Source organism: Musca domestica, unplaced genomic scaffold (assembly GCF_030504385.1).
Source record: "Musca domestica strain aabys unplaced genomic scaffold, Musca_domestica.polishedcontigs.V.1.1 62, whole genome shotgun sequence".
Lineage (NCBI taxonomy): Eukaryota > Metazoa > Arthropoda > Insecta > Diptera > Muscidae > Musca > Musca domestica.
The window spans coordinates 4,446,788-4,473,130 of record NW_026712369.1 but is presented as its reverse complement, the minus strand read 5'-3'; the positions used below and the strand labels follow the sequence as shown (position 1 = coordinate 4,473,130).

The following is a 26,343-nucleotide window of genomic DNA, read 5'->3' as shown; positions in this document are numbered from 1 at the left end:
TGTTGGTGGTTGAAAAAATATTCTTTAAAAAATCCACATTTCTTGGTCTGTTGGTCGTTGGAAAAATATTCTTTAAAAAATCCACGTTTCTTCAACTGATGGTCGTTGGAAAAATATTCTTTAAAAAATCCACGTTTCTTGGTCTGTTGGTGGTTTAAAAAAAATATTCTTTAAAAAATCCACATTTCTTGGTCTGTTGGTCGTTGGAAAAATATTCTTTAAAAAATCCACGTTTCTTCAACTGATGGGCGTTGAAAAAATATTCTTTAAAAAATCCACGTTTCTTGGTCTGTTGGTGGTTTAAAAAAAATATTCTTTAAAAAATCCACATTTCTTGGTCTGTTGGTCGTTGGAAAAATATTCTTTAAAAAATCCACGTTTCTTCAACTGATGGTCGTTGAAAAAATATTCTTTAAAAAATCCACGTTTCTTGATCTGTTGGTGGTTGAAAAAATATTCTTTAAAAAATCCACGTTTCTTCAACTGATGGTCGTTGGAAAAATATTCTTTAAAAAATCCACGTTTCTTGGTCTGTTGGTGGTTTAAAAAAAATATTCTTTAAAAAATCCACATTTCTTGGTCTGTTGGTCGTTGGAAAAATATTCTTTAAAAAATCCACGTTTCTTCAACTGATGGTCGTTGAAAAAATATTCTTTAAAAAATCCACATTTCTTGGTCTGTTGGTGGTTGAAAAAATATTCTTTAAAAAATCCACGTTTCTTGGTCTTTTGGTCGTTGAAAAAAATATTCTTTAAAAAATCCACGTTTCTTCAACACTCGAAATAAAGCCATTATGTCTCGCTTATATATTCATATGTATATGTATGTGTTATTATCTTTGTATTTACGTAGCTATACGTGTCAAGCGGATATAATAACACATCTTGGCATTATTGCCAAATATTTACGATTTATCAAAGCCACTGTCATCTTGAAAAACCCCCAGCAATCCTTACCCCTTCCACAAATTTCATTGCTGGAATCATCGTCCACTGCCACATCCCCGCCATTCCTTTTACTCCCCAAAACGAAAATAATTCAAAACGAATTGAGAATATTTCAAATTATGTAAATATTCTCTCATGCTTATAATTTATTCACACACACACTCACTCACAGTGACATTATTTGCATATGTCACTTGGATATGGTGCTCCATCGTCGATGTCTTCGTCTTATATTTGGAACTTGTCTTCAAGTTGGTTGCCGGGGTGAAAAAAAGGGGGGAAATACATTTTCCATAATAAATAAATTCCATGGCTACATATATTTACATGACTCCATAGCCACAGATATGCAAAGTCACGAGAGCTTCGAAAATATTTTTTTTGATGTGGTTTGGAATTTTTTTTTGAGTGTTTTTCTTTTAAAGCATTGGGGAAGGGGGGTATGTGACACTTACAGTGCCACTGTTTGGAAGGTTCTTAGAAAAAGTAGCAAAAGAGTAACGGAATAAAAAAAATCAATAGAAACCACAAGGAATTTCCAATTTTGGAGACAAAGAGAATCATGGTTAAATAATTGTGGGATAAGGAAAAAGAAAGTGATGGGGTGGGGGGGGGGTGTCCTTTGTAATTCAAGGTGGTTTCTGGAAGGTTAGGGGAATTTTTATACCCTCAGCCATATGGCTTGAGAGAGTGGACATCATTTGATACGGCCAAAACCTGCCTCAACGAGATAACAGTTTTATACCCAAAGTCTCTTTGGGTCAAATCCGTTTCAGGACATTTGGAGTCGATCTAGCGATTTCCGTCCATCCATTCGTCTGTCTGTCTCGCTGGATACTTTCGAAGGTATCCGATTTCTTCCAAACTTGGTACATTGTAATATTATTGTCAAAATTATATCGAGTTCGGTGATGACCAATATCGGTCCACTCCTTCTGGTACCCACAAAAGATCGAAATTATCAAAAAAAAAAAAAAAAAAAATATTTTACTGCACAGAAAAAGAACCGATAATCCGATTTTGCTCCAACATTGAAAATCCTAATATTCTCATCAGAACTAATTTAGGTGTGAAAATGGACAATATCGGCCCACTCCCACAAGTACCTCTCCCACAAAGGGTCAAAATTTGGAATAATTATAACTCTTATAAAATGTGATGTAAAAGTCCGACTGTCTTAAAATATCACACATCCCAAAAATTTTATTAACCGAAGGTCTGGTGTCAAGATGGACGATATCGGTCCACTCCTTTTGGTACCTCCTGCACAAATGGACCAAATTTTAAATATTCACGAAGCTCATAAAACACGAAATTACCACCCGATTCCATTCAAACTTGACACAACTCAATATTTCCATCAGCACAAGATCTGTTATAAAGTTAGTAGAGATCGGACCTTCCTTCTACCTCCCTCACATAGGGTTCAAGATTTTGGAAAAACCAAAATCGAAATAATTAGCCACTTCCAATTTATTTTGGTAATCTTGGCGAAATTATTCAGCGGAATTGTTTCAAACATGGTATTTGAAGTTTGTAATGGATACTACAGCCTAGGACAGAAAATTTTCGTATTCAGGTCCACGTCTTCGTATAGCCCCCATATATCGGTATCCTCCGATATTCGGTATTTTAAGCGACATTATTCACCGGAATGGTTTCAAACATGTTATTTGAAGTTCGTAATGGATAATTCAGCCTATGACAGAAAATTGTCTGTGCAGGTCCAAGTCTTCGTATAGCCCTCATATAACGGTACCTCCCGATTTTCGGAATTTCGGTGATTTTAAGCGACATTATTCACCGGAATTGTTTAAAACTCGGTAGTTGAAATTCGTACTGGAAAGTACAGCCTGAGACAGAAAATTGTCTGTGTAGCTCCACGTCTTCGTATAGCCCCCATATAACGGTACTTCCCGATATTCGGTATTTTGCTGATTTTAGCGACATTTTTCACCGGAAATGTTCCAAATTCGGTATTTGATATTAGTAATGGATGCTACAGCCTATGACAGGAGATTGTCTGTGCAGGTCCACGTCTTCGTATAGCCCCCATATAACGGTACCTCCCGATATTCGGTATTTTGATTATTTTTGCAACATCATTCACCGGAATTATTTCAAATTTGGTATTTGAAGTTCGTAAGGGATATTACAGCCTATAACAGAAAATTGTCTGTCCAGCTCCACGTATTCGTATAGCCCCCATATAACTGTGTCTCCCGATATTCGGTATTTTGATGATTTTAGCGACGTTATTCGCCGGAATTGTTTCAAATTTAGTATTTGATGTTCCTAATGGATACTACAGCCTATAACAGAAAATTGTCTGTGCAGGTCCAAGTCTTCGTATAGCCCTCATATAAGGGTACCTCCCGATATTCGGTATTTGGATGATTTTAGCGACATTATTCACCGGAATTGTTTCAAATTTGGTATTTGAAGTTCGCAATGTATGCTACAGCCTATGAGAGGAGATTGACTGTGCAGGTCCACGTCTTCGTATAGCCCCCATATATCGGTACCTCCCGATATTCGGGATGATTTTAGCAACATTATTTACCGGAATTGTTTCAAATTTGGTATTTGATGTTCGTAATGGATGCTAAAACCTGTGACAGAAAATTGTCTGTGCAGGTCCACGTCTTCGTACAGCCCCCATATATCGGTATCCTCCGATATTCGGAATTTTGGTCATTAAAGCGACATTTTTCACCGGAAATGTTCCAAATTTGATATGTGAAGTTCGAAAGGGATTTTACAGCCTATAACAGAAAATTGTATGTGCAGGTCAACGTCTTTGTATAGCCCCCATATATCGGTATCCTCCGATATTCGGTATTTTCACGATTTTAGTGACATTATGCACCGGAATTGTTTCAAATTTGGCATTTGAAGTTCTTAAGGGTACCCCCCGATATTTTTAATAATTTTGTTTTTTTTTAGGACCTCCTCTGCATTAAAAATCGGTCTTAGTTATTTTATTTTTTTTTTTTTTTTCGAACACCCTAAAAAAATTGCTTCAATCTCATGCCGTCGAGAATTCCACCTCCGGTTTGAGGGCCGACACGATAGCCACAAGGATACCCTGGATAATTCGCTCACGCCACTCCAGTTGAACGGTGAGACGACAATTAACCTCTCCAGCCTTGGTTTCACGTTCGAATTCCTCTTCGTACAAATCTTGAATGTCATCGAAGGCATCGATTTTTTCTTCATCTGTTGTTTTCGCCTGCAGCGCATCGTACCATTTGATAATATCTTCGTTATCCTTCCTACCGGCTGCATCAAGGCTGGCAATGAAATCTCCAACATTTTTTTCAATTACCGGTAGTTCATTTTTTAGGAAATCTTTTTTAACTGCCTCCTCATCGACATCCTTTAAATTCTTTTGATACAACGACCAAATTTGATTGACCTCCTTGTGACGGAGATCGTAGCGTATATTTTCAATGGTGAAAAACAACGAATGTACCCGACTTTGAAGGGTGCAATTTGTGGGAGCCTTTTTGAAACTATCTGCTGTTGTAATGTATTCCTGGAGGTTCGTCTTCAGGTCTTCGTATAGTTGCAGTTTATTTGCCGGAATTTTTTGCTGATTTTGTTCAAACCACACAGTGTAATCCTTGAGGACGTCGGGATAGATTGAGGTCTTCGCCAAGATTTCATTGGACACAATTGCATTGACTTTCAGGAGAATTAAATCGAACAGTTCATAACGTTTCTGATAGGTCAAAGATTTGGCAGGTGCTGCAGTTGTCGTCTCGGCGCTGGATAATTTTCGGGGAGCTGCCCAGGAAAGCTGCCAAAAAAAAAAAATGGATAATTTTAAAGAAGTTCCAATAATTATGTTTGAAACTTACCTGCAGGGCCAATAGGACCATAAAAATGTGAAAGAAAATTTTCATTTCGCAATGCAGCCAAGTGTTTCTGGTCCGATTTCTTAAAGCTGACTATTTAAATTATTTTGTTTGAAGTCGCATTTAAACATTTTTTCATATTCATTTTCTTATCGCCCTGAGATTGGGGTCATAACCCCGTGGCTTTGTTTTTGTTTCCACTATTGACAAGTTCATGATAAGCTTCTGAATTTAAGAGAGAATTCTGAAGAAATAGATGCTCATACGCTGCGGGAAGGTGTTGTTTTTTAATAAAAAATAAATGAAAACAAATAAAGAAGCTGTAAGTTCGGCCGGGCCGAACTTTAAATACCCTCCACCATTTGGAACGATTTGGAAAATTTAAAAAAAAAAAAAAAAATCCTTCAAAAATTCTGTTAAAATCTTAAAAATACCAAATGTAGCCCTTATATTAGGGTCTATACGACGAACCATTGCAACATTCAAATTCGAAACCTGAATAAAAAAAATTCGGTGAATAAAGTATCTAAAACTATCAAAATACCGAAAATCGGGAGCTACCTTTATATGGGGGCTATACCAAATCGTAGACCTGCAAAAACGATTTTCTGTCCTAGGCTGTAGTATCCACAACGAACTTCAAGTACCAAAATTGAAACAATTCCGGTTAATAATGTCGTTAAAATCATCAAAATACCGAATATCGGGAGGTATCATTATATGGGGGCTACATGAAGATGTGGACCTGCACGGACAATTTTCTGTCGTAGCCTGCAGTATCCCTTTCGAACCTCAAATACCAAAATAGAAATAATTCCGATAAATAGTGACGCCAAAATCATCAAAATACCGAATATCGGAAGGTACAATTATATGGGGGCTATACGAAGATGTGGACCTGCACAGACAATTTTTTGTCCTAGGCTGTAGTATCCATTACGAACTTCAAATACCAAATTTGAAGCAATTCCGGTGAATAGTGTCGCTAAAATCATCAAAATACCGAATATCGGGAACTACTTTTATATGGGGGCTATACGACGACGTGGACCTGCAAAGATAATTTTCTGTCTTATGCTGCAGTATTGATTACGAACTTCAAATACCAAATTTGAAGCAATTCTGGTGAATAATGTCGCTAAAATCATTAAAATACCGAATGTAGGGAGGTAATATTATATGGCGGCTATACGAAGACGTAGACCTGCACTGACAATTTTCTATCCTAGGCTGTAGAATCCATTACGAACATCAAATACCAAATTTGAAACAATTTCGGTGCATAATGTCGCTGAAATCATTAAAATAACGAACATCGGAAGGTATCATTAAATGGGGGCTACATGAAGACGTGGACCTGCACAGACAAGTTTCCGTCTCAGGCTGTAGTATCTATTACGAACTTCAAATACCAAATTTGTAGCAATTCCGGTGAATAGTGTCGCTTAAGTCATCAAAATACCGAATATCGGGAGCTACCGTTGTATGGGGGCTATACGAAGACGTGGGCCTGCACAAACAATTTTCTGTCCTAGACTGTAGTACACATAACGAACTTCAAATACCAAATTTGAAACAATTTCGATAAAAAATGTAGCTAAAATCATCAAAATACCGAATATCGGGAGGTATCGTCATATGGGGGCTATAGGAAGATGTGGACCTGCACAGACAATTTTCTATCATAATCTGTAGTATCCATTACGAACTTCAAATACCAAATACAAAATACCGGATATAGGGAGGTATCGTTATATGGGGGCTATACGAGGATGTGGGCCTGCACAGACAATTTTCTGTCTTAGGCTGTAGCGTCTATTACGAACTTCAAATGCAAAATTTGAAACAATTCCGGTGAATAGTGACGCCAAAATTATCAAAATACCGAATATCAGGAGGTACCATTATATGGCGGCTATACGAAGACGTTGACCTGCACAGACAATTTTCTGTTTTAGGCTGTAGTATTCATTACGAACTTAAAATACCAAATTTGAAACAATTCAGGTGAATATTGTCGATAAAATCATTAAAATACCGAATATCGGGAGGTACGGTTATATGGGGGCTATACGAAGATGTGGACTTACGTGGCCCATTTTCAATACGAAAAGTCTTGCAGACATAATATACATTTTCGTAAAATTTTATCAACCTACTTCATTTCGTTCGGAAGCTAGAGTGATTTCCACAGACGTATAGCGGGACGTACATCGCCAAATTTGTGGGGTCTAAAATGTATATTTCGAGATGTTACAAAAGGAGAGAAAAACTCAGTACATACCCTCCATACTATGGTGGAGAGTACGGTATGCCATAAAGGCATTACGGCCATGGAGGAATGTTGCATGTCATTGTTGAAAAATTACAGCAAAACAAAATCTTCCTCGCGGTCATAATGTCTGGCCATGACAACCGCCCGGTTGTTGTTATTTAACATTTTAGGAATTCAGTTGGGCGTGTTGGGCTCTTCATCCCTCCCTCGATGTTGGCCTCAATCAACAGAAAATATTGATGACAATCATATGCTGTCGTTCGGTTGGTCATAACTTAAACACCAAAATGACACAATGAATTGAGGATTGATGAGATTCGCTTTAGGCAATTTGTGGCTAAATAATAAAATCCAGGAATGTTTTATGGTCCTATGGCCTCTTTGAAGTAGTCTCCTTGAAGGAATAGCTCCTTGAAGGTATGGCTGTACCTTTTGGGACAGCTGATAATATTTACTACAGCATCGAAACAAAATGGAAATTTCCCAAAAAAAATTTTTGGCCCAAAATTCTTTCGAAAATCCGCGTCTTGTAGATGCTATTGGTGTCCTCCTAAATTGATTTGGATAGTCGGAATTTATCCTCATCCAACATTTTTTTAAAATACATGTTATGTACACGTCATTGAATTTCCATTTATTTTTTTTTTTTTAAATCCATTTTTTGTGGTCTCTGTTGATCTCTCCGAGAAAATGATTGTCGTTTTGTGAATGTTCCTGACCCGTCGAAAATTTAAAAAAATCCACAGGTACCATAGGGTGAGGTACCAGAAAGGGGTTCACAGATATATATATATATATATATATATATATATATATATATATATATATATATATATCATCTTCACAACAGATCTTGTGCTAGCAAAAATGTTGTTATGTGTGAAATTTGAAGAGAATCGGATGCTTCCTTCGCCTTCTTTGAGCATTTGGTTTTTAAAAAAATCTTGTTACTTTTTGTGGGGGAGGTACCAGAAGAAATGGACCGATATGTACCATCTTTATAACAGATCTTGTATTGATGAAAATATTGAAATGTGCCAAGTCGGAATGAGAGTGGAGGTTAATTCCGCGTTTTATGAGATTTATTGATATTCAAAATTTTGACCCTTTGTGGGGGAGGTATTAGCAGAATATATCCCAATTTCACATCGGACTTTGGGTTAATAAAAATATTGTGATGTGTGCTATTTGATGAGAACTGGATACTTATTTCGGATTTTATTATCGTTTTGGTTATTCAACACTTCGATCCTTTGGGGAGGAGGTACCTGCAGGAATAATTCGGACTCTACCCTCTTTATAACATATCTTGTGTTTGTGGAAATTGTAAATGGAATCGGATGTTTAATATCGCGTTTTATGAGATTTATGGATATTCAAAATTTTGACCCTGTGTGGGGTAGGTACCAGAAGGGATGGTCCGATCTCTACCATATTTATATCAGATCTTGTCTTGATGGAAATATTGAGATGTACTCAGTCTGAATGAAATCGGATATTTAATTTGACAATTTATGAGTTTCATGGATATTCAAAATGTTGACCCTTTGTGGGGGAGGTAACAGAAGAAGTGGACCGATACATTCCATCTTCACAGCAGATCTTGTGTTAGTAGAAATAAGGGGATGTGTGAAATATAAAGAGAACCGGATACTTATTTCTGATTTTATAATCGTTTTGGTTATTCAAAATGTTGACCCCTTGTGGGGGGATCTACCAGAAGGGATGGTCTGATCTCTACCACCTTTATAACAGACCTTGTGTTGATAAAGATATTGAGATATCCCAATCCTGAATGAAGTCGGATGTTTAATTTGGAGTTTTATGAGTTTCATGGATATTCAAAATTTTGACTTCTTTTTTGGAAGAGGTACCAGAAGGAGGGGACCGATGTGTCCCATCTTCACTTCAGATCTTTCGTAATTGGAAATATTGGCATGTGTGAAATTTTAAAAAATTCGGTAGCTTATTTCATATTCCATAAGATATATAATTATTCAAAATTTGTAGACGTTGAGTGGGTGGTACTAGAAGGGGTGGTCCGATACATCTAATCTTCATACCAGATATTGTGTTGGTAAAATTATTGTGCTGTGCGAAAGTTGAAACAACGGAATCCTTATTTCAGATTTTGTAGAAGTTATAATTATGAAATATTTTGACCTTCGTGGGGGAGGTACTTGATGACCGATATATTCCATCATCACCCGAGACCTTGAGCTAATAAAAAATATTGTGGTATGTGTATTTTTAAGGCCATCGGAATCTTACATCACATTTTATTGGAGTTATGATTATTCAAATTTTTGACCCTTGGTGGGTGAGGTACCTGATGGAGTGAATCGATATTGTCCATTTTCACACCTGACCTAGCACTGATGCCAATATTTTTTCAAATATTTAGAATATATTTTTTTTAATTTTTGACCTTTTGCGGGGGAGGCTCCATATGGGGTGGACCAATATTGCCCATCTCCGAACTCAATCGAAATTTGATAATAATCTTCCGATGTACCAAATTTGGACGAAATCGGATATTCCCGACGGACGCTAGGTCGACTCCAAATGTCCTGAAACGGATTTGGTCCAAAGAGACCTAGCGTCTGAAGCAGTAATATCGATGAGGTACGTTTTGGCTGAGGGTATAAAAACAGCATTTTGTGCAAATTTTCCGATCTCTAATTTGTGCATGCTTTTGGTTTGTAAATCATCGAAATAATAATTTTAGACCCAACAAAGTATATATATTCTTGATCAGCGTAAAATTCTAAGACGATTTAGGCAGGTCAAGTTCGAAGATGGACTATATCGGTCCACGATATCGCATAGCCCCCATATAACGGTACCCCCCGATATTCGGTATTTTGATGATTTTAGCCACATTTTTCAATTGAATTGTCTGAAAATTCACACAAGTAGTTCCTTGTGAATACTTTACCCCCTGAGAGAGAATTGACTATATAGGTCCACGATATCGTATATCCCCCATATAACGGTACCCCCGATATTCGGTATTTTGATAACTTTACCCACATTTTTCAACGGAATTGTCTGAAAATCCACACAAGGAGTTCCTTGTGGGTACTTTATACCTCGTCAGAGAATTATCTATATAGGTCCACGGTATCGTATAGCCCCCATATAACGGTACCCCCCTGATATTCGGTATTTTGATGATTTTAGCCACATTTTCCAATGGAATTATCTGAAAAGCCACACGAGGAGTTTCTTGTGAGTACTTTACCCCCAGATGTAGATTTGTCTATATAGGTCCCCAATATCACATATATCCCCCCATATATCGGCACCTTCCAATATTAGGTATTTTAAAGATTTTAACAGAATTTCCAATGGATTTTATTTATTTATTTATTTATTTATTTTTTATACCCTACACCACAAGGTGGTCAGGGTATTATGTGTTTGTGCATTTGTTTGTAACAGGCAAAAGGAAACGAGATAGACCCATAGTTCCTTTTGATGATCTGCATAGAATCACATTCTGAGTCGATTTATGCATGTCCATCCGTCCGTTTGTCCATGTATTTTTGTAAACAAAGTACAGTTCGCAATTATTGTCCTATCCAGATGAAATTTTGCACAAATCATTTGTTTGGCCCAAGGACGAAACCTATTGAAATTGGGGATAATCGGTCAAAATTTAGATATAGCTCTCATATATATCTTCGTCCGATTTGCCTTTTGTTGTGCACCAAACATGTAATATTTGCCCAAATGGGATGAAATTTGGCACTTACGACCGGATCGAGTCTAGAAGCTAGTATGTCAAATTTGGTGAAGATCGGTTCAGATATAGCTATGGCTCCCATATATATGTTTCATCCGATTTGTTATTTTTGTCCTCCGCAGCCGTTATATGCACTCTGTAACAACAATATTTGGGAAAATATATCAAATGCTGCTCAGAAATACCTTTGCTAAATTTTATCGAGATCGGTTCGAATTTGGATATAGCTCCCATATATAACTTCGTCCGATTTGCCTTTTATTGTGCACCAAACGTGTAATATCAGCCCGAATAATATGGAATTTTGCACATACAACCAAATTAGGCCTGAAAATAAGTATGCCAAATTTGATCGAAATCGGTTCAGATATATATATATAGCTCCCATATATATGTTTCATCCGATTTGTTATTTTTGTCCTCCGCAGCCGTTATATGCACTCTGTAACAACAATATTTGGGAAAATATATCAAATGCTGCTCAGAAATACCTTTGCTAAATTTTATCGAGATCGGTTCAGATTTGGATGTAGCTCCCATATATAACTTCGTCCGATTTGCCTTTTATTGTGCACCAAACGTGTAATATCAGCCCGAATAATATGGAATTTTGCACATACAACCAAATTAGGCCTGAAAATTAGTGCGCCAAATTTGATCGAAATCGGTTCAGATATATCTATAGCTCCCATATATATGTTTCATCCGATTTGTTATTTTTATCCTCCGCAGCCGTAATATGCACTCTGTAACAACATTATTTGGGGAAATATATCAAATACAGCTCAGAAATACATTTGCTAAATTTTATCGAGATCGGTTCAGATTTGGATGTAGCTCCCATATATAACTTCGTCCGATTTACCTGTTATTGTGCACCAAACGTCTAATATTTGCCCAAATGGGATGAAATTTGGCACTTACGACCGAATCGGGTCTAGAAGCTAGTATGTCAAATTTGGTGAAGATCGGTTCAGATATAGCTATGGCTCCCATATATATTGTTCATCCGATTTCTAGTATTTGTTACCCACAGCCGTAATATGCACTCCGTAACAACGATATTCAGGGAAATATATCAAATTAGGCCTGAAAATAAGTATGCCAAATTTGATCGAAATCGGTTCAGATATTGCTATAGCTCCCATATATATTGTTCATCCGATTTCTAGTATTTGTTACCCACAGCCGTAATATGCACTCCGTAACAACGATATCCAGGGAAATATATCAAATACAGCTCAGAAATATCTTTGCCAAATTTTATCGAGATCGGTTCCGATTTGGATATAGCTCCCATATATATCATTATCCGACTTCAAATTAATTGTGCACCAAAAGGGCAATACAAGTCCGAATTTAAAAGATACAAATGCTTCGGCATATTTACTCCTTTGAACTTCAAATAATAATTATAATCATAGCGTGTATGATTAAATTCTCCCAAAAAATCTTTTAATTTTTATGTGGAGCTCTACTAAATTAGCAAAGTGGTGTAGGGTATCATAATGTCGGCCCCGCCCGACTTTAGGACTTTCTTTACTGTTTTTTTTTTTTTTTTTGAAAATTCTCTAGTTGGTTCCAAATGGTGGAGGGTATTCAAAGATCGGCCCGGCCGAACTTACTGTTTTTTTACTTGATCTTAACTCCATGGACTTCTTTAAAATATTATTTCTCAGGACCAATAGAATTTACAAAACCGAACATTAAAAAAAATTTGCGAAGGCTAAATAGCATCCTAAGAAATGTGCATTTTTTGAACAATTTTCGTGGACAATTTTTCGTTAATAACGCGGATTTGCTTCAGGGTAATGTTCGTATATGTATTGAAAAAATTTCGAAAAATTGACCCGTATCACCATGAGCCAGCCAATTTTTAAATGTCCTGCAAATTTGTTGACACTTTTTAGTACTATTTTTGTTTTTGTCTTTTTTTTTCATTCGCCCTTTTTAAAAGTCCTTTTCTCCAATGTCCATGTCGCATGACTTCCTTGGCTAATTGACACACACACACACAGAGACTCAAATGCCATATTACTGCAGTGTAATTAATGACAGTGATATTTTTCTCTTCATTACAGCATATGATAAATGAGCAAGCAAATGAAGGATGCAACCCAGTAAAAGGGTGTAACGAAGGGTGACCTTAATGCAGTTTTTAACTGCAATGAAAAATAAAAATAATCCTTACAAAAATAATTTTGAAAATCAAATATTTTACATAACCCTTGGAATATTCAAAGAAATGAAAAAAAGTAATTTAGAGTCCTTTGGAAAATATTCTATAAAAATCCTGCTCTTAGCTTCGAGGTCTCCTAAAATACTCTTTTTTTTGGCGTAATTTTTTATACAATACACCACATAGTGGTAAGGGTATTATGTCTTTGTGCATTTGTTTGTAACATGGAGAAGGAAACGAGATAGACCCATAGTTACTTTTGAGAACCTTCATAGAATCACTTTCTGAGTCGATTTATGCATGTCAGTCCGTCTGTCCGTCCGTCTGTCCATGTATTCTTGTGAACAAAATGCAGGTCGCATTTATTATCCGATTGAGATGAAATTTTCCAAACAATCTTTTTTTGGCCCAAGGACGAACCCTATTGAAATTGGTGAGAATCGGATCAAATTTAGATATAGCTCCCATATATATCTTCATCCGATTTCGGGTTAAATGTGCACCAAATGTCCACTATCAGTCCAAATTACCTGAATTTTGGCACACCCAACCGAGTTCGGCCTAGAAGCAAGTATATCAAATTTAGTGAAAATCGGTTCAGATATAGCTATAGCTCCCATATATATCTTTCATCCGATTTGATCTTTAAGTCCCTAACATTCCTACTATGCACTCCACAACCGTGATATTTGGTACCAGGTATTAGATGGAGCACAGGAACAGCTGTTTTAAAGTTTATCGAAATCGGTTCAGATTTGGATATAGCTCCCATATATATCTTCATCCGATTTCGGGTTAATTGACCACCAAATGGCCAATATCAGCCCAAATGGCCCGAATTTTGGCACATGTGACCGAGATTAGCCTTAAAGCAAATACAACAAATTTGGAGAAAATCGGTTCAGAAACAGCTGTAGCTCCCATATATATGTTTTATCCGATTTGGTGTTTAAGCCTCTCACATTCGTAATATGCACTCCACAAGAATGATATTTGGTACCAGATATAAGATACAGCCCAGAAATAGCTGTTTGTAATTTTATCGAAATCGGTTCAGATTTGGATATAGCTCCCATATATATCTTCATCCGATTTCGGGTTAATTGTGCACCAAATGGCCAATATAAGTCCAAATGGACTGAATTTTAGTACATCGGACCAAATTCAGCCTAGAAGCAAGTATATCAAATTTAGTGAAAATCGGTTCAGATATAGATATAGCAACCATATATATGTTTCATCCGATTTAGAGTTTTAGTCCCATACATTCGTAATATTCACTCTACAACCGTGATATTTAGTACCAGGTATTAGATGGAGCATAGGAATAGCTGTTTTAAATTTTATCGAAATCGGTTCAGATTTGGATATAGCTCTCATATATATCTTCATCCGATTTCGGGTTAAATGTGCACTAAATGGTCAATATCAGCCCAAATCACCAGTCTAGAAGCTAATACGTAAAATTTGGAGAAACCCGGTTCAGAGATAGCTATAGTTCGTAAAATGCACGATAGAATTAGATAGATTTTGATTTTGTACCAAATATCTCATAGAGCTCTGAAATGCCCTGTATAAACCTTTTTACGAGAGCTCTACTAAATATGCATAGTGGTGTAGGGTATCATATAGTCGGCCCCGCCCGACTTTTGAGCTTTCCTTACTGGTTTGTAAATATTTTTAACTTTGTCATACGGATGTATGTGGGGTATACCAAAACGTTAATCTATATAAACAATTCTCTTCCAGGGTGTAAAGTACCCAGAAGGGACTCCTTGTGTGGAAGTTCAGACAATTCGATTGAAAATTTTAACTAAAATCATCAAAATACCAAATATAGGAAGGTACCATTACATGAGGGATGTACGGGAGAGTATTTTTTTTTCGTAGGGGACGGACCCTACCCAAAAATCCGGGTCCAAGACGGATTTACTAAACCGATATGGACAATATGGGTATTATTTGAAAGCTAGTAATGGTTATTTAAAAAGATTCGGGAGTTTTCGACCCATCTTTTATAAAAACCCCAAAAAGTCAGTGAAGGGCCCATTATGGCATTCCATTCCGATATATACCAAATTATAGCTTTTTTCAAAACATGCAGGCTTATAGCTCTCACAATGCTCATTTAAATATTAAGAAAATTCGGTCTTTTGTTCTCTTTCAAAAAATTATAAAAAATATATAAATTTTAGAGGAAATACCTTTATTTTTTTTTTTCATTACACCCTAATATTTATTTTCGACTGGAATTTTTTATTTGTTTTTTGGCTTCTTCTTTGCGTAAACAACCAGCTAATTATCATCATCAGGGTAGTTGGTAAATAAAATGCTTAATTTAATGCGATAGCTGTTATTTTTCGACAAGTTGACAAATTATGAGTTGAGTTTTCAACAAAAAGCTGAAAATAAAATTGGAAACGAAAACCCGTTATGAAAAGAAACCGACATTGAGCTTGAAATTTGAATGAGAATTTTCATTAACCACTGTGATAATGTAAATGTTTTCATTTTCAGAATTATCAAAATACTATGCGATATCTCTTGAAATATTATCGAGGATATATGAGTGCATTTTAAAGAACTACTCAGATCTAATAAAATCGAGAATATTTAAAGAAAATTTGCAATTTTCAAAATGTTTTCGGGGATTTATTTAAGTACTTTTTAATGGACTTTGCGGAAGTTTGTCAAATATATTGTGTAGCTTCCCTACTATATATAAATCATTATTTTTTATACCCTACAACACTATGTGTTGGGGGTATTATAAGTTTGATTGGGCCAGAATTTATGTAACACCTCGAAATATGGGTTTCCCATATAGGAAGGTATATATGGATCTTCCTAGCTCGCCGAGCTGAGTCGATCTAGCTATGTATGTCCGTCCGTCCGTCTGTCCGTCTGTCCGTCTGTCCATGTTAATTTGTAATCACTCTACAGGTCGCAATTATGGTCCGATCGTCACGAAATTTAAAATGGAGGTGGGGCTAGGGTCAGAATAGAACCCTATTTCTTTTGGTGATGATCGCATAATATTTAGGGGTTGAAATGGACCAAAAACTGAAAAAATTCCTGATTTTGCACCTGCTCTACAGGTCGCAATTATAGACCAATCGACGCGGAATTTCGCATGTAGCTAGAGTTTAGGGCTGGCAAGAAGCCTACCCATTTGGGTGGTCATCGGATAATATTTAGCGGGTAAAATAGACCACATCTTTTTTGTTGAAAAAATTCAAAATTTTTCATTAAACCGCGAATATTTTAAATCCCGTCGAAATCACAAAGCCATGACAAGGTTACTTCTGATCTTTACATTGATGTTAACATCCAACAAAACGGATATATGGCAAAATATGTGCGATATATATGTCTATCGAAGAAGATATGCTTGAAAGATCTCTTATATGTCGAGAACGGCTGAACTGATTTCGACAGTTCTCATTAATTCAGAATGGCCTCTTGGCAGGAAACAAAAAACGTCAAAAAAATCGCATAAAAATATGTCTCTAAAGATAAAAATATTGATTTTGTTACATTTTCTCATATTTTTTCAATTTTGTCATATTTTTGGCATATTTTCATTTTGAATTAAACATTTGGTAATATTTCTACAGCTAACAAAACTAAGTAGTTAGGATATCAGGATATCATATACAGATCGCATTTATGGCCCGATCCTTACGAAATTTTGCATGGAAATAAGATGAGGGTCAGAATAAAAGCCTATTCTTTTTGGAGATGATCGCCATATATTTAGGGGTTGAAATGGACCAAAAAACTGCAAAATTGTCAGCAGGTCGTAATTATGGGGGTTACCGGATGGTTTTCTTTTATTACTTGTCACAATATCTTGTGGAATTCTTTCGAGTATCTCGCCTATATAAACTGTATCGTTTATTATAGTGTTGTAGGGTATTCAACGGTCGGCCCCGCTCGACTGTAGCCTTTGCTTACTTGTTTAAAAATATTTTTTTCAAGGGCATCTTTTTTTTTAATATGTTCAAAAATTTCCCGCTAATGAATAACTCATTTTTTTAAATAAAATAAATATTTTCAAGCTCTTTCGAGCAATAGGAATCGTGGCTATATACAAAAAGTGTTTTTTTTTATAAAATCTTAAACATAATTTTTACGGAACTTGGGGCTACATATATCGGAGATTTTTCAAATATTTTTTAAGGATTATGCTGCTATATACAAATCGTGGATTTTTTAAAAATATTTTTTGAGGTCCTTCAAAGGGTCTTATACACGAGGATTTTTTTTCCAAAAAAAATGTCTGTATAGTCCCTTCAAAGATATTTTGTTAAAGCAATTTTACTAAAAGACCTGTCGCTTAAAAATTATTTATTTTTTGTCAGGAATATTTTTGAAAGGTCTTTCGGGAAAATACACTTTTCTTGTTTCGAATTTTGAAGAATCTTGGATTTTCTTACAAAGTTTTAAAGATTTTTTAAAAAAGCGGGGTAAATTCTTGGGGATCCTTGATGGGTTTTCACAATTTTTTTTGGAATATTTTTTAAGAACTTAATCGAAAATTAGTGGATTTTCTTTCAACATTTTTAATGATTTCCAGGCGAAAAATATGTTAACTCTTAGGGCCTTATTATACCCTATACCACATAGTGGTAGGGGTATTCTGTCTTTGTGCATTTGTTTGTAACATGGAGAAGGAAGCGAGATAGACCCATAGTTAGTTAGTTTTGTGAATCTTCATAGAATCATTTGCTGAGTCGATTTATGCATGTCAGTCCGTCTGTCAATCCTTCCGTCCGTCCATGTATTTTTGTGAACAAAATGCAGCTCGCATTTATTATTCGATGGAGATGAAATTTTCCAAAAATTATTTGTTTGGCCCAAGGACGAGCCCTATTTAAATTGATACGAATCGGCTCAAATTTAGATATAGCTTCCATATATATCTTCAAACGAGTTCGGGTTATTTGTGCACCAAATGGCCAATATCAGTCCAAAAGTCTTGATTTTAAGTACATCCGACCGAAATCAGTCTAGAAGCAAGTGCATCGAATTCTGAGAAAATCGGTTTAGCCCAAATGAAGTGAATTTTAGCATTTTCGACTTAGTTCATCTCGGAAGCGTGTTCTTCATTTTTTTGGTGAAATAATAAATACGCATATTGGTGTAGGGTCCGACTTTTGATCTTTCCTTACTGGTTCTTTTTTGTTGTTCCTTAATTTTTTTTTTTTTACAAAAGTCACGCTTATTCCTTGATCCTGGAAGAAAATATTCATAACAAATTCTCGTTGATTGATTCCCAAAAAAAAAAAAAATCCTTAAAAAATCCCATTTGTTGATCTTTAAAAATATGTATTTTCAAAAATCCACAATTTTTTTTCCAAATTTTTAATTTTTTTATAAACCCTCCACCATAGCGTGGAGGGTATATACATTTTAGACCCCACAAAGTATCAGCATAAAATTCTATGTCGATTTAGAGATGTACGTCCGTCTGTAGAGTAGGTTCCTAAAATTTTACTCAAATATGTATTATGTCTGCAGGACTTTTGGTATTGGAAAGGGATGAAGTAGGTCCACGTTTTGGTATAGTACCTTCATTTTTCGGTAGTTTGATGATTTTAGCGACATTTTTCACTGGAATTGTTTCAAATTTGGAATTTGAAGTTCGCAATGAATACTACAGCTTAAGACAGAAAATGGGCTATGTAGGTCCACGACTTCGTATAGCCTCCATATAGTAGTAACTCTCTATATTCGGTATTTTGATGATTTTAGCGACATTATTCACCAAACTTTTTGTTCAAGTTTCGCGTTCGAATTTTGAAATGCTTTATGACGAAAGTTACCCATGGAGGTCCACGTATAGACATCGTATAGACCCTTATATAATGTTTTTTTTTTTAAGATTTTAAAAGAATTTTTAACGGATTTTTTTTTTTTTTAAATTGCCAAAATCATTCCAAATGGTGGAGGGTATTCAAAGATCAACCCTTCCGAATTTACAGCTTTTTACTTGTCTTTTCTTGTTTGATCCCTAAAATAATGTTCATAAAAAAATCACATTTGATCATTGATCCTTGGAAGTTCATCCTCAAAAATTTTTACTTAAAGAAATCTTCTTTGTTAAAAATAGTTTTTTTATTTCATTTTTTATTTCTAAAATTAAAAAAAAAATTATATTTTTATATATATTTTAAAGACGACATTTTTAAATCCTAAATGTATTTAAAGGGTGTGTATTTTTTTTTTTTTATAAAAAAATCACGTTTTCACATTAATTGATCTCCAAAAAAAATATGCCTCAAAAAATCCCCTTTGTTAGCCGATCGTTATAAATGTTTTTCAAAAAATTCACAATTTTTTTCCAAAAATTGTCAAGTTTTTTTTTCTAAGTTTTTAAAGGCGATATCCCTAAAATCATTAATGTATTTAAATAAGGGAGTGATTTAACAAAAATACGATAGATTGTTAATCTTTAAAAAAATATCTTTAAAAAATCCAAATTGATTGATCCCCAAAAAATTCTTAATCTTGAATCCTTAAAATATGTTTTTTTTTTAAATTCAATTTTTTTTTCAAATTTTTTAAATTCCTTTAAGATCTTAAATTTTTAAGAATATTTTTTTTAAGTTTTTAAAAGCCGTATTCCTTAATCCGTTATTGTATTTACAAGGAGTTATTTTTTAAATCTAGTTGATCCTTAAAAAAATATTCTTTAAAAAATCCACGTTGATGTATTCTCAAAAAAAATCCCTAAAAACAATCCCATTTGTTGGTTGATCCTTAAAAATTATACATATTTTTTAATTTCCAATTTTTTAATTTTTTTTTTTAATTTAGAGATATTAAAAAGATATTCCGTAAATCCTTAATAACTTCATTAGGGATTTACAGAATATCTAAAAAATAAAAAATAAATATTTAAAAAAAATAAAAATTTAAAGAAAATTAAAAAATTTAATATTAAAAAAAACTAGAAAAAAAATATTTTTAAAGGATTAACCCAAAGGCGATTTTTCAGGATTTTTTTTTTTTTTTTTTTTGAGAATACATCAATGTGGATTTTGTAAGGAATATTTTTTCAAGGATCAAAAAAAAATTCCTACAAAATCGCCTTTGTTGTTTAGTTAATCCTTGAAAAAGTATTTTTTTCTGTTTTTCTTAAATTTTGAATTTTTTAAATTTTTTTTTAATATTTAAAAAAAAAATATTTTTAAAAATTCCAAATTTAAGAAAAATAAAAAATTCGAAATTAAAAAAAAAAAAACTAGAAAAAAAATATTTTTAAAGGATTAACCAACAAAGGCGATTTTTCAGATTTTTTTTTTTTTTTTTTTTTTTTTTTTTGAGAATACACCTATGTGGATTTTTTAAGGAATATTTTTTCAAGGATCAACTAATAAACGTGAGTGATTTTGAAAAGTTATTCTTTAAAATATTCCTTAAAAAATTCCCTTTATTGGTTGATCCTTTAAAAAGTGTTTTTTGTTTTCTAAATCCACAATATTTTTCAAGTTTTTTATAAAGTTTTAATTTTTTTTAGATTTTTTTTCAGATTTTTTAAAGAGGACATTCTTTTAATTTTTAATATATTTAGAGGGAGTGTATTTTTTAAAAACCTTCTTTGTTGTGGTTTAAAAAAAAAAAATTTGTTTAAAGCAGTGGATTTTTCCAGAAATAACAAAAACATAAAAACAAAATAAAAATTTCCACAACTTAAGCTTGCACCTTCCATCTACATAAAGTCAATAGTAAACAGAAGTAAAAAAGAAAACTATAATTTCCAAATGTAATATTTTGTGGCACTACATAAAAATTCGTTTTTCTAACCTCACCTAGACCCCCGAACCCCATCACCGAACCAACACCACAGCAACAACGCCAACAATAAAAATTTCAATATACTCATTGCATGGAATTTTTCAAGACGACAGGCAAAGTTGTTGCCAAACGAAAAAGAGAAAAACTCTCGAAAAACACATCCTCCTTTGGTAGCATAAAAATGGTGCTTGAATGTTAAAATATTCCAAACTTCTACCAACCAAAAAAAAATATATATATATATATTACCCTGTGATTTAGAATTTCTTTCATTTTACTTGCAGGAACCACAGAAACGACCTTACAAAGTATTGGGTCATAAAATGTAATGCATGTAGGTGTGGGGAGACCTTACGTAGAGAGTCTCCTTTGTGAGAGAGCATCGGCATGTAGACTTAAGTCTCCTTTTTCTTTGTTACCCCCTAAAAAAAAGGAACGTGTTATATTGGCAATATCGTTAAGTGTTAGGGCATAGTTAGGTAGCTTTTTTGAGGAGGGGCGGGAGGTGGTTGTGGGGGATTTTGAAAGCTAGAAATATGAAATTGTTTTTGTGGTTGTTATTGATTTTCTTTATTTAAATTATTTTTAAAGCCGAAAGAATGTAGAAAAAAAGACGGATTTTTTTAACAGAAATATAAATATTTTTTCAAGGATCAAACAAGGCATGGATTTTTTAAAGACTATTTTTTCAAGGATCAAACATGGGATGGGTATTTTAAAGAATATTTTTTCAAGGATCAAACAAGGCGTGGATTTTTTAAGAATTTTTTTTTCAAGGACCAACAAACAAGGCGTGGATTTTTTAAGAAATATTTTTTCAACGATCAAACAAGGCGTGGATTTTTTAAGAAATATTTTTTAAATTATTAAACAAGGCGTGGATATTTTAAAGAATATTTTTTCTAGGATCAAACAAGGCGTGGATATTTTAAAGAATATTTTGTTAAGGATCAAACAAGGCGTGGATATTTTAAAGAATTTTTTTTTTCAAGGATCAAACAAGGCGTGGATTTTTTAAGAAATATTTTTTCAAGGATCAAACAAGGCGTGGATTTTTTAAAGACTATTTTTTCAAGGATCAAACATGGGATGGGTATTTTAAAGAATATTTTTTCTAGGATCAAACAGAGGGTGGCGATTTTAAAGAATATTTTTTCAAGGATCAAACAAGGCGTGGATTTTTTAAGAAATATTTTTTCAAGGACCAACAAACAAGGCGTGGATTTTTTAAGAAATATTTTTTCAAGGATCAAACAAGGCGTGGATTTTTTAAAGACTATTTTTTCAAGGATCAAACATGGGATGGGTATTTTAAAGAATATTTTTTCTATGATCAAACAGAGGGTGGCGATTTTAAAGAATATTTTTTCAAGGATCAAACAAGGCGTGGATTTTTTAAGAAATATTTTTTCAAGGACCAACAAACAAGGCGTGGATTTTTTAAGAAATATTTTTTCAAGGATCAAACAAGGCGTGGATTTTTTAAGAAATATTTTTTCAAGGATCAAACAAGGCGTGGATTTTTTAAGAAATATTTTTTCAAGGATCAAACAAGGCGTGGATTTTTTAAGAAATATGTTTTCAAGGATCAAACAAGGCGTGGATTTTTTAAGAAATATTTTTTCAAGGATCAAACAAGGCGTGGAGTTTTTAAGAATTTTTTTTTCAAGGACCAACAAACAAGGCGTGGATTTTTTAAGAAATATTTTTTCAAGGATCAAACAAGGCGTGTATTTTTTAAAGACTATTTTTTCAAGGATCAAACATGGGATGGGTATTTTAAAGAATATTTTTTCAAGGATCAAACAGAGGGTGGCGATTTTAAAGAATATTTTTTCAAGGATCAAACAAGGCGTGGATTTTTTAAGAATTTTTTTTTCAAGGACCAACAAACAAGGCGTGGATTTTTTAAGAAATATTTTTTCAACGATCAAACAAGGCGTGGATTTTTTAAGAAATATTTTTTAAATTATCAAACAAGGCGTGGATTTTTTAAGAAATATTTTTTCAAGGATCAAACAAGGCGTGGATTTTTTCAGAAATATTTTTTCAAGGATCAAACAAGGCGTGGATTTTTTCAGAAATATTTTTTCAAGGATCAAACAAGGCGTGGATTTTTTCAGAAATATTTTTTCAAGGATCAAACAAGGCGTGGATTTTTTCAGAAATATTTTTTCAAGGATCAAACAAGGCGTGGATTTTGTCAGAAATATTTTTTCAAGGATCAAACAAGGCGTGGATTTTTTCAGAAATATTTTTTCAAGGATCAAACAAGGCGTGGATTTTTTCAGAAATATTTTTTCAAGGATCAAACAAGGCGTGGATTTTTTCAGAAATATTTTTTCAAGGATCAAACAAGGCGTGGATTTTGTCAGAAATATTTTTTCAAGGATCAAACAAGGCGTGGATTTTTTCAGAAATATTTTTTCAAGGATCAAACAAGGCGTGGATTTTTTCAGAAATATTTTTTCAAGCACAAGCCTTTTTCTCTTGCTTCCCTATTTTGTAAATATCTTCTACCACATTCTCTTAAAAATCCTAACAATTACTTTTTTATATGTTGCGGTTAAATTCATGATGGGGTCGGTCATGTGATTATGGCCTGGCATGCGTTCGCTGTACCATATGAGCACAAAAGTTATGAGGCTATGTCGCGGAGTTATTGTGTTATATCGACATCAAAAGTCTTCTCTTCTAATCATTATTGCTGTCATTAACCTTAATGACAGCCATATGTCTCTGCTAACACTTTGGGCCATTTATTTGTGAATGGCGCCCAAACAGAGTTATAACGATTTTGTAACAAAAGGAAAGGAGGACATAATCCCACATTCAATTGATTTTTTCGTTGTCGAACAGATTTAATATTTAGAGATAGTGATGTCGATGGCAGGTCTGAATTTAAAAGATAAATTTACAATTTTAAATTTCGCCATTAACCGCCGAAAATATGCCGGTCTCACAAATCAGTGTAGGAGCTGAAATACATTCCTCCAAGTTATGAGTATTGTTTGTATATCGAACTTTGTTACCATTTTTTTGACATGTTGTGGCTTAAAGGCATTCTTGCCGGGGAGGAGTGATTCATGCCATAGTTGAAAAATGACAGCAAAACAAAAACTTCCTTGCGGTCATAATGTCTGGCCCTGACAGCCGCACTGTCGTTTATTTGCCATGGCTTATGCATTCAGTTGGGAAAATATTTCTTGGGCCTGCATTCCTCAAACCCCACTTCCAATGTTGGTCTGCTCAACAAGAAATATTGATGACAGTCATTTGCTGTCGTTCGGCTGGTCATAACTTAAACACCAAAATGACACAATGAAATGAGGATTGATGAGAATCGTTTTAGGCAATTTGTGGCTGAATAATCAAATAGTTGGAATGTTTTATGGTCCTGTGGCTTCTTTAAGGATACATTCAATAAAAAGGAAGAATTTATGATTTTCTTGTCAGGAAGGACCAACAAAAGGAGATTTTTTTAAAGAATACTTTTCAAAGGACCAAAAAACCAAGAAACGTGGATTTTTTAAAGAATATTTTTTCAAGGACCGTGGATTATTTAAAAAATAGTTTTTCAAGGACCAACAGTTGAAGAAACTTGGATTTTTTAAGAAATATTTTTTCAAGGACCAACAGACTAAGCAACTTGGACTTTTCAAAGAATATTTTTCAAGGACCATCATTTGATGAAACGTGGATTTTTTAAAAGAATATTTTTTCAACGACCATCAGTTGAAGAAACTTGAATTTTTTAAAGAATATTTTTTCAACGACCTACGGACCAAGAAACTTGGATTTTTTAAAGACTATTTTTTCAAGGACCGTCGATTTTTTAAAAAATATTTTTTCAAGGAAGTTAAAAAAACTTGGATTTTTTAAAGAATATTTTTTCAAGGACAGTGGATTTTTTAAAGAATATGTTTTCAAGGACCGTCGATTTTTTAAAAAATATTTTTTCAAGGAAGTTAAAAAAACTTGGATTTTTTAAAGAATATTTTTTCAAGGACCGTGGATTTTTTAATGAATATTTTTTCAAGGACCAACAAACGTGGAATTTTTAAAAAATATTTTTCTAAGTACCATCAGTTGAAGAATCGTGGATTTTAAAAAAAAAAATTAATGACCAACAGTTGAAGAAACGTGGATTTTCTAAGGAATATGTTTTCAAGGATCAACAGTTGAAGAAACGTGGATTTTTTAAAGAACATTGTTTAAACCACCAATAGACCACGAAACATGGATTTTTTTAAAAATATTTTTTCAACCACCAACAGACCAAGAAACATGGATTTTTTTAAAAATATTTTTTCAAGGATCAAAAGTTGAAAAAATCTGTATTTTTTAAGAAATATTTTTTCAAGGAAAATGCATTCCTAATTATTTTGTTAGAATGCTTTTGCTATTTTTTAATTATCCTTTCTTTCACATTTTCAAAACTTTGTTACACCTCTAAAGGGGCCAAAGGCAGGACATGGAAAACTGCTGCAATCGACTGGATCTTTGAGGACAACCCTGGCGGTAACCAAGCAGATACTTAATGTAAAGGACCATCAGTTGATGAAACGTGGATTTTTCAAAAAATATTTTTTGAAGGATCATCAGTTGATGGAACGTGGAATTTTCAAAGCATATTTTTTCAAGAACCAACAGACCAACAAACGAGAATTTTTTAGAAAAATATTTTTTCAAGGACCAACAGACCAAAAACCTGGATTTTTTAGAAAAATATTTTTTCAAGGACCAACAGTTGAAACGTGGATTTTTTAAAGAATATTTTTTCAAGGACCATCAGACCAAGAAACGTGGATTTTTTAAAGAATATTTTTCCAACCACCATCAGACCAAGAAACGTGGATTTTTTTAAGAATATTTTTCCAACCACCATCAGACCAAGAAACGTGGATCTTTTAAAGAATATTTTTCCAACCACCATTAGACCAAGAAACGTGGATTTTTTAAAGAATATTTTTCCAACCACCATCAGACCAAGAAACGTGGATTTTTTAAAGAATATTTTTCCAACCACCATCAGACCAAGAAACGTGGATTTTTTAAAGAATATTTTTCCAACCACCATCAGACCAAGAAACGTGGATTTTTTAAAGAATATTTTTCCAACCACCATCAGACCAAGAAACGTGGATTTTTTAAAGAATATTTTTCCAACCACCATCAGACCAAGAAACGTGGATTTTTTAAAGAATATTTTTCCGACCACCATCAGACCAAGAAACGTGTATTTTTTAAATAATATTTTTCCAACCACCATCAGACCAAGAAACGTGGATTTTTTAAAGAATATTTTTCCAACCACCATCAGACCAAGAAACGTGGATTTTTTAAAGAATATTTTTCCAACCACCATCAGACCAAGAAACATGAATTTTTTTAAAGAATATATTTCCAACCATCATCAGACCAAGAAACGTGGATTTTTTAAAGAATATTTTTCCAACCACCAGCAGACCAAGAAACGTGGATTTTTTAAAGAATATTTTTCCAACCACCATCAGACCAAGAAACGTGAA

General features: G+C 33.9%; 2 protein-coding genes across 2 annotated transcripts in view; both read right to left on the bottom strand.

The window, feature by feature from the left end:
- Nucleotides 1-26,343, bottom strand: part of LOC101887609 (trissin receptor) — a 336,966-nt gene that overhangs the window by 166,039 nt on the left and 144,584 nt on the right. The gene's annotated exons all lie outside the window — the stretch shown is intronic.
- LOC101887432 (uncharacterized) lies at nt 3,903-4,903 on the bottom strand. Its single transcript, XM_005175039.4, has 2 exons — nt 4,811-4,903; nt 3,903-4,749 (listed from the first exon to the last, which is right to left on the bottom strand). The coding sequence occupies exons 1-2, from the start codon at nt 4,853-4,855 to the stop codon at nt 3,976-3,978; spliced, it is 819 nt and encodes a 272-aa protein (XP_005175096.1). The 5' UTR covers nt 4,856-4,903; the 3' UTR covers nt 3,903-3,975.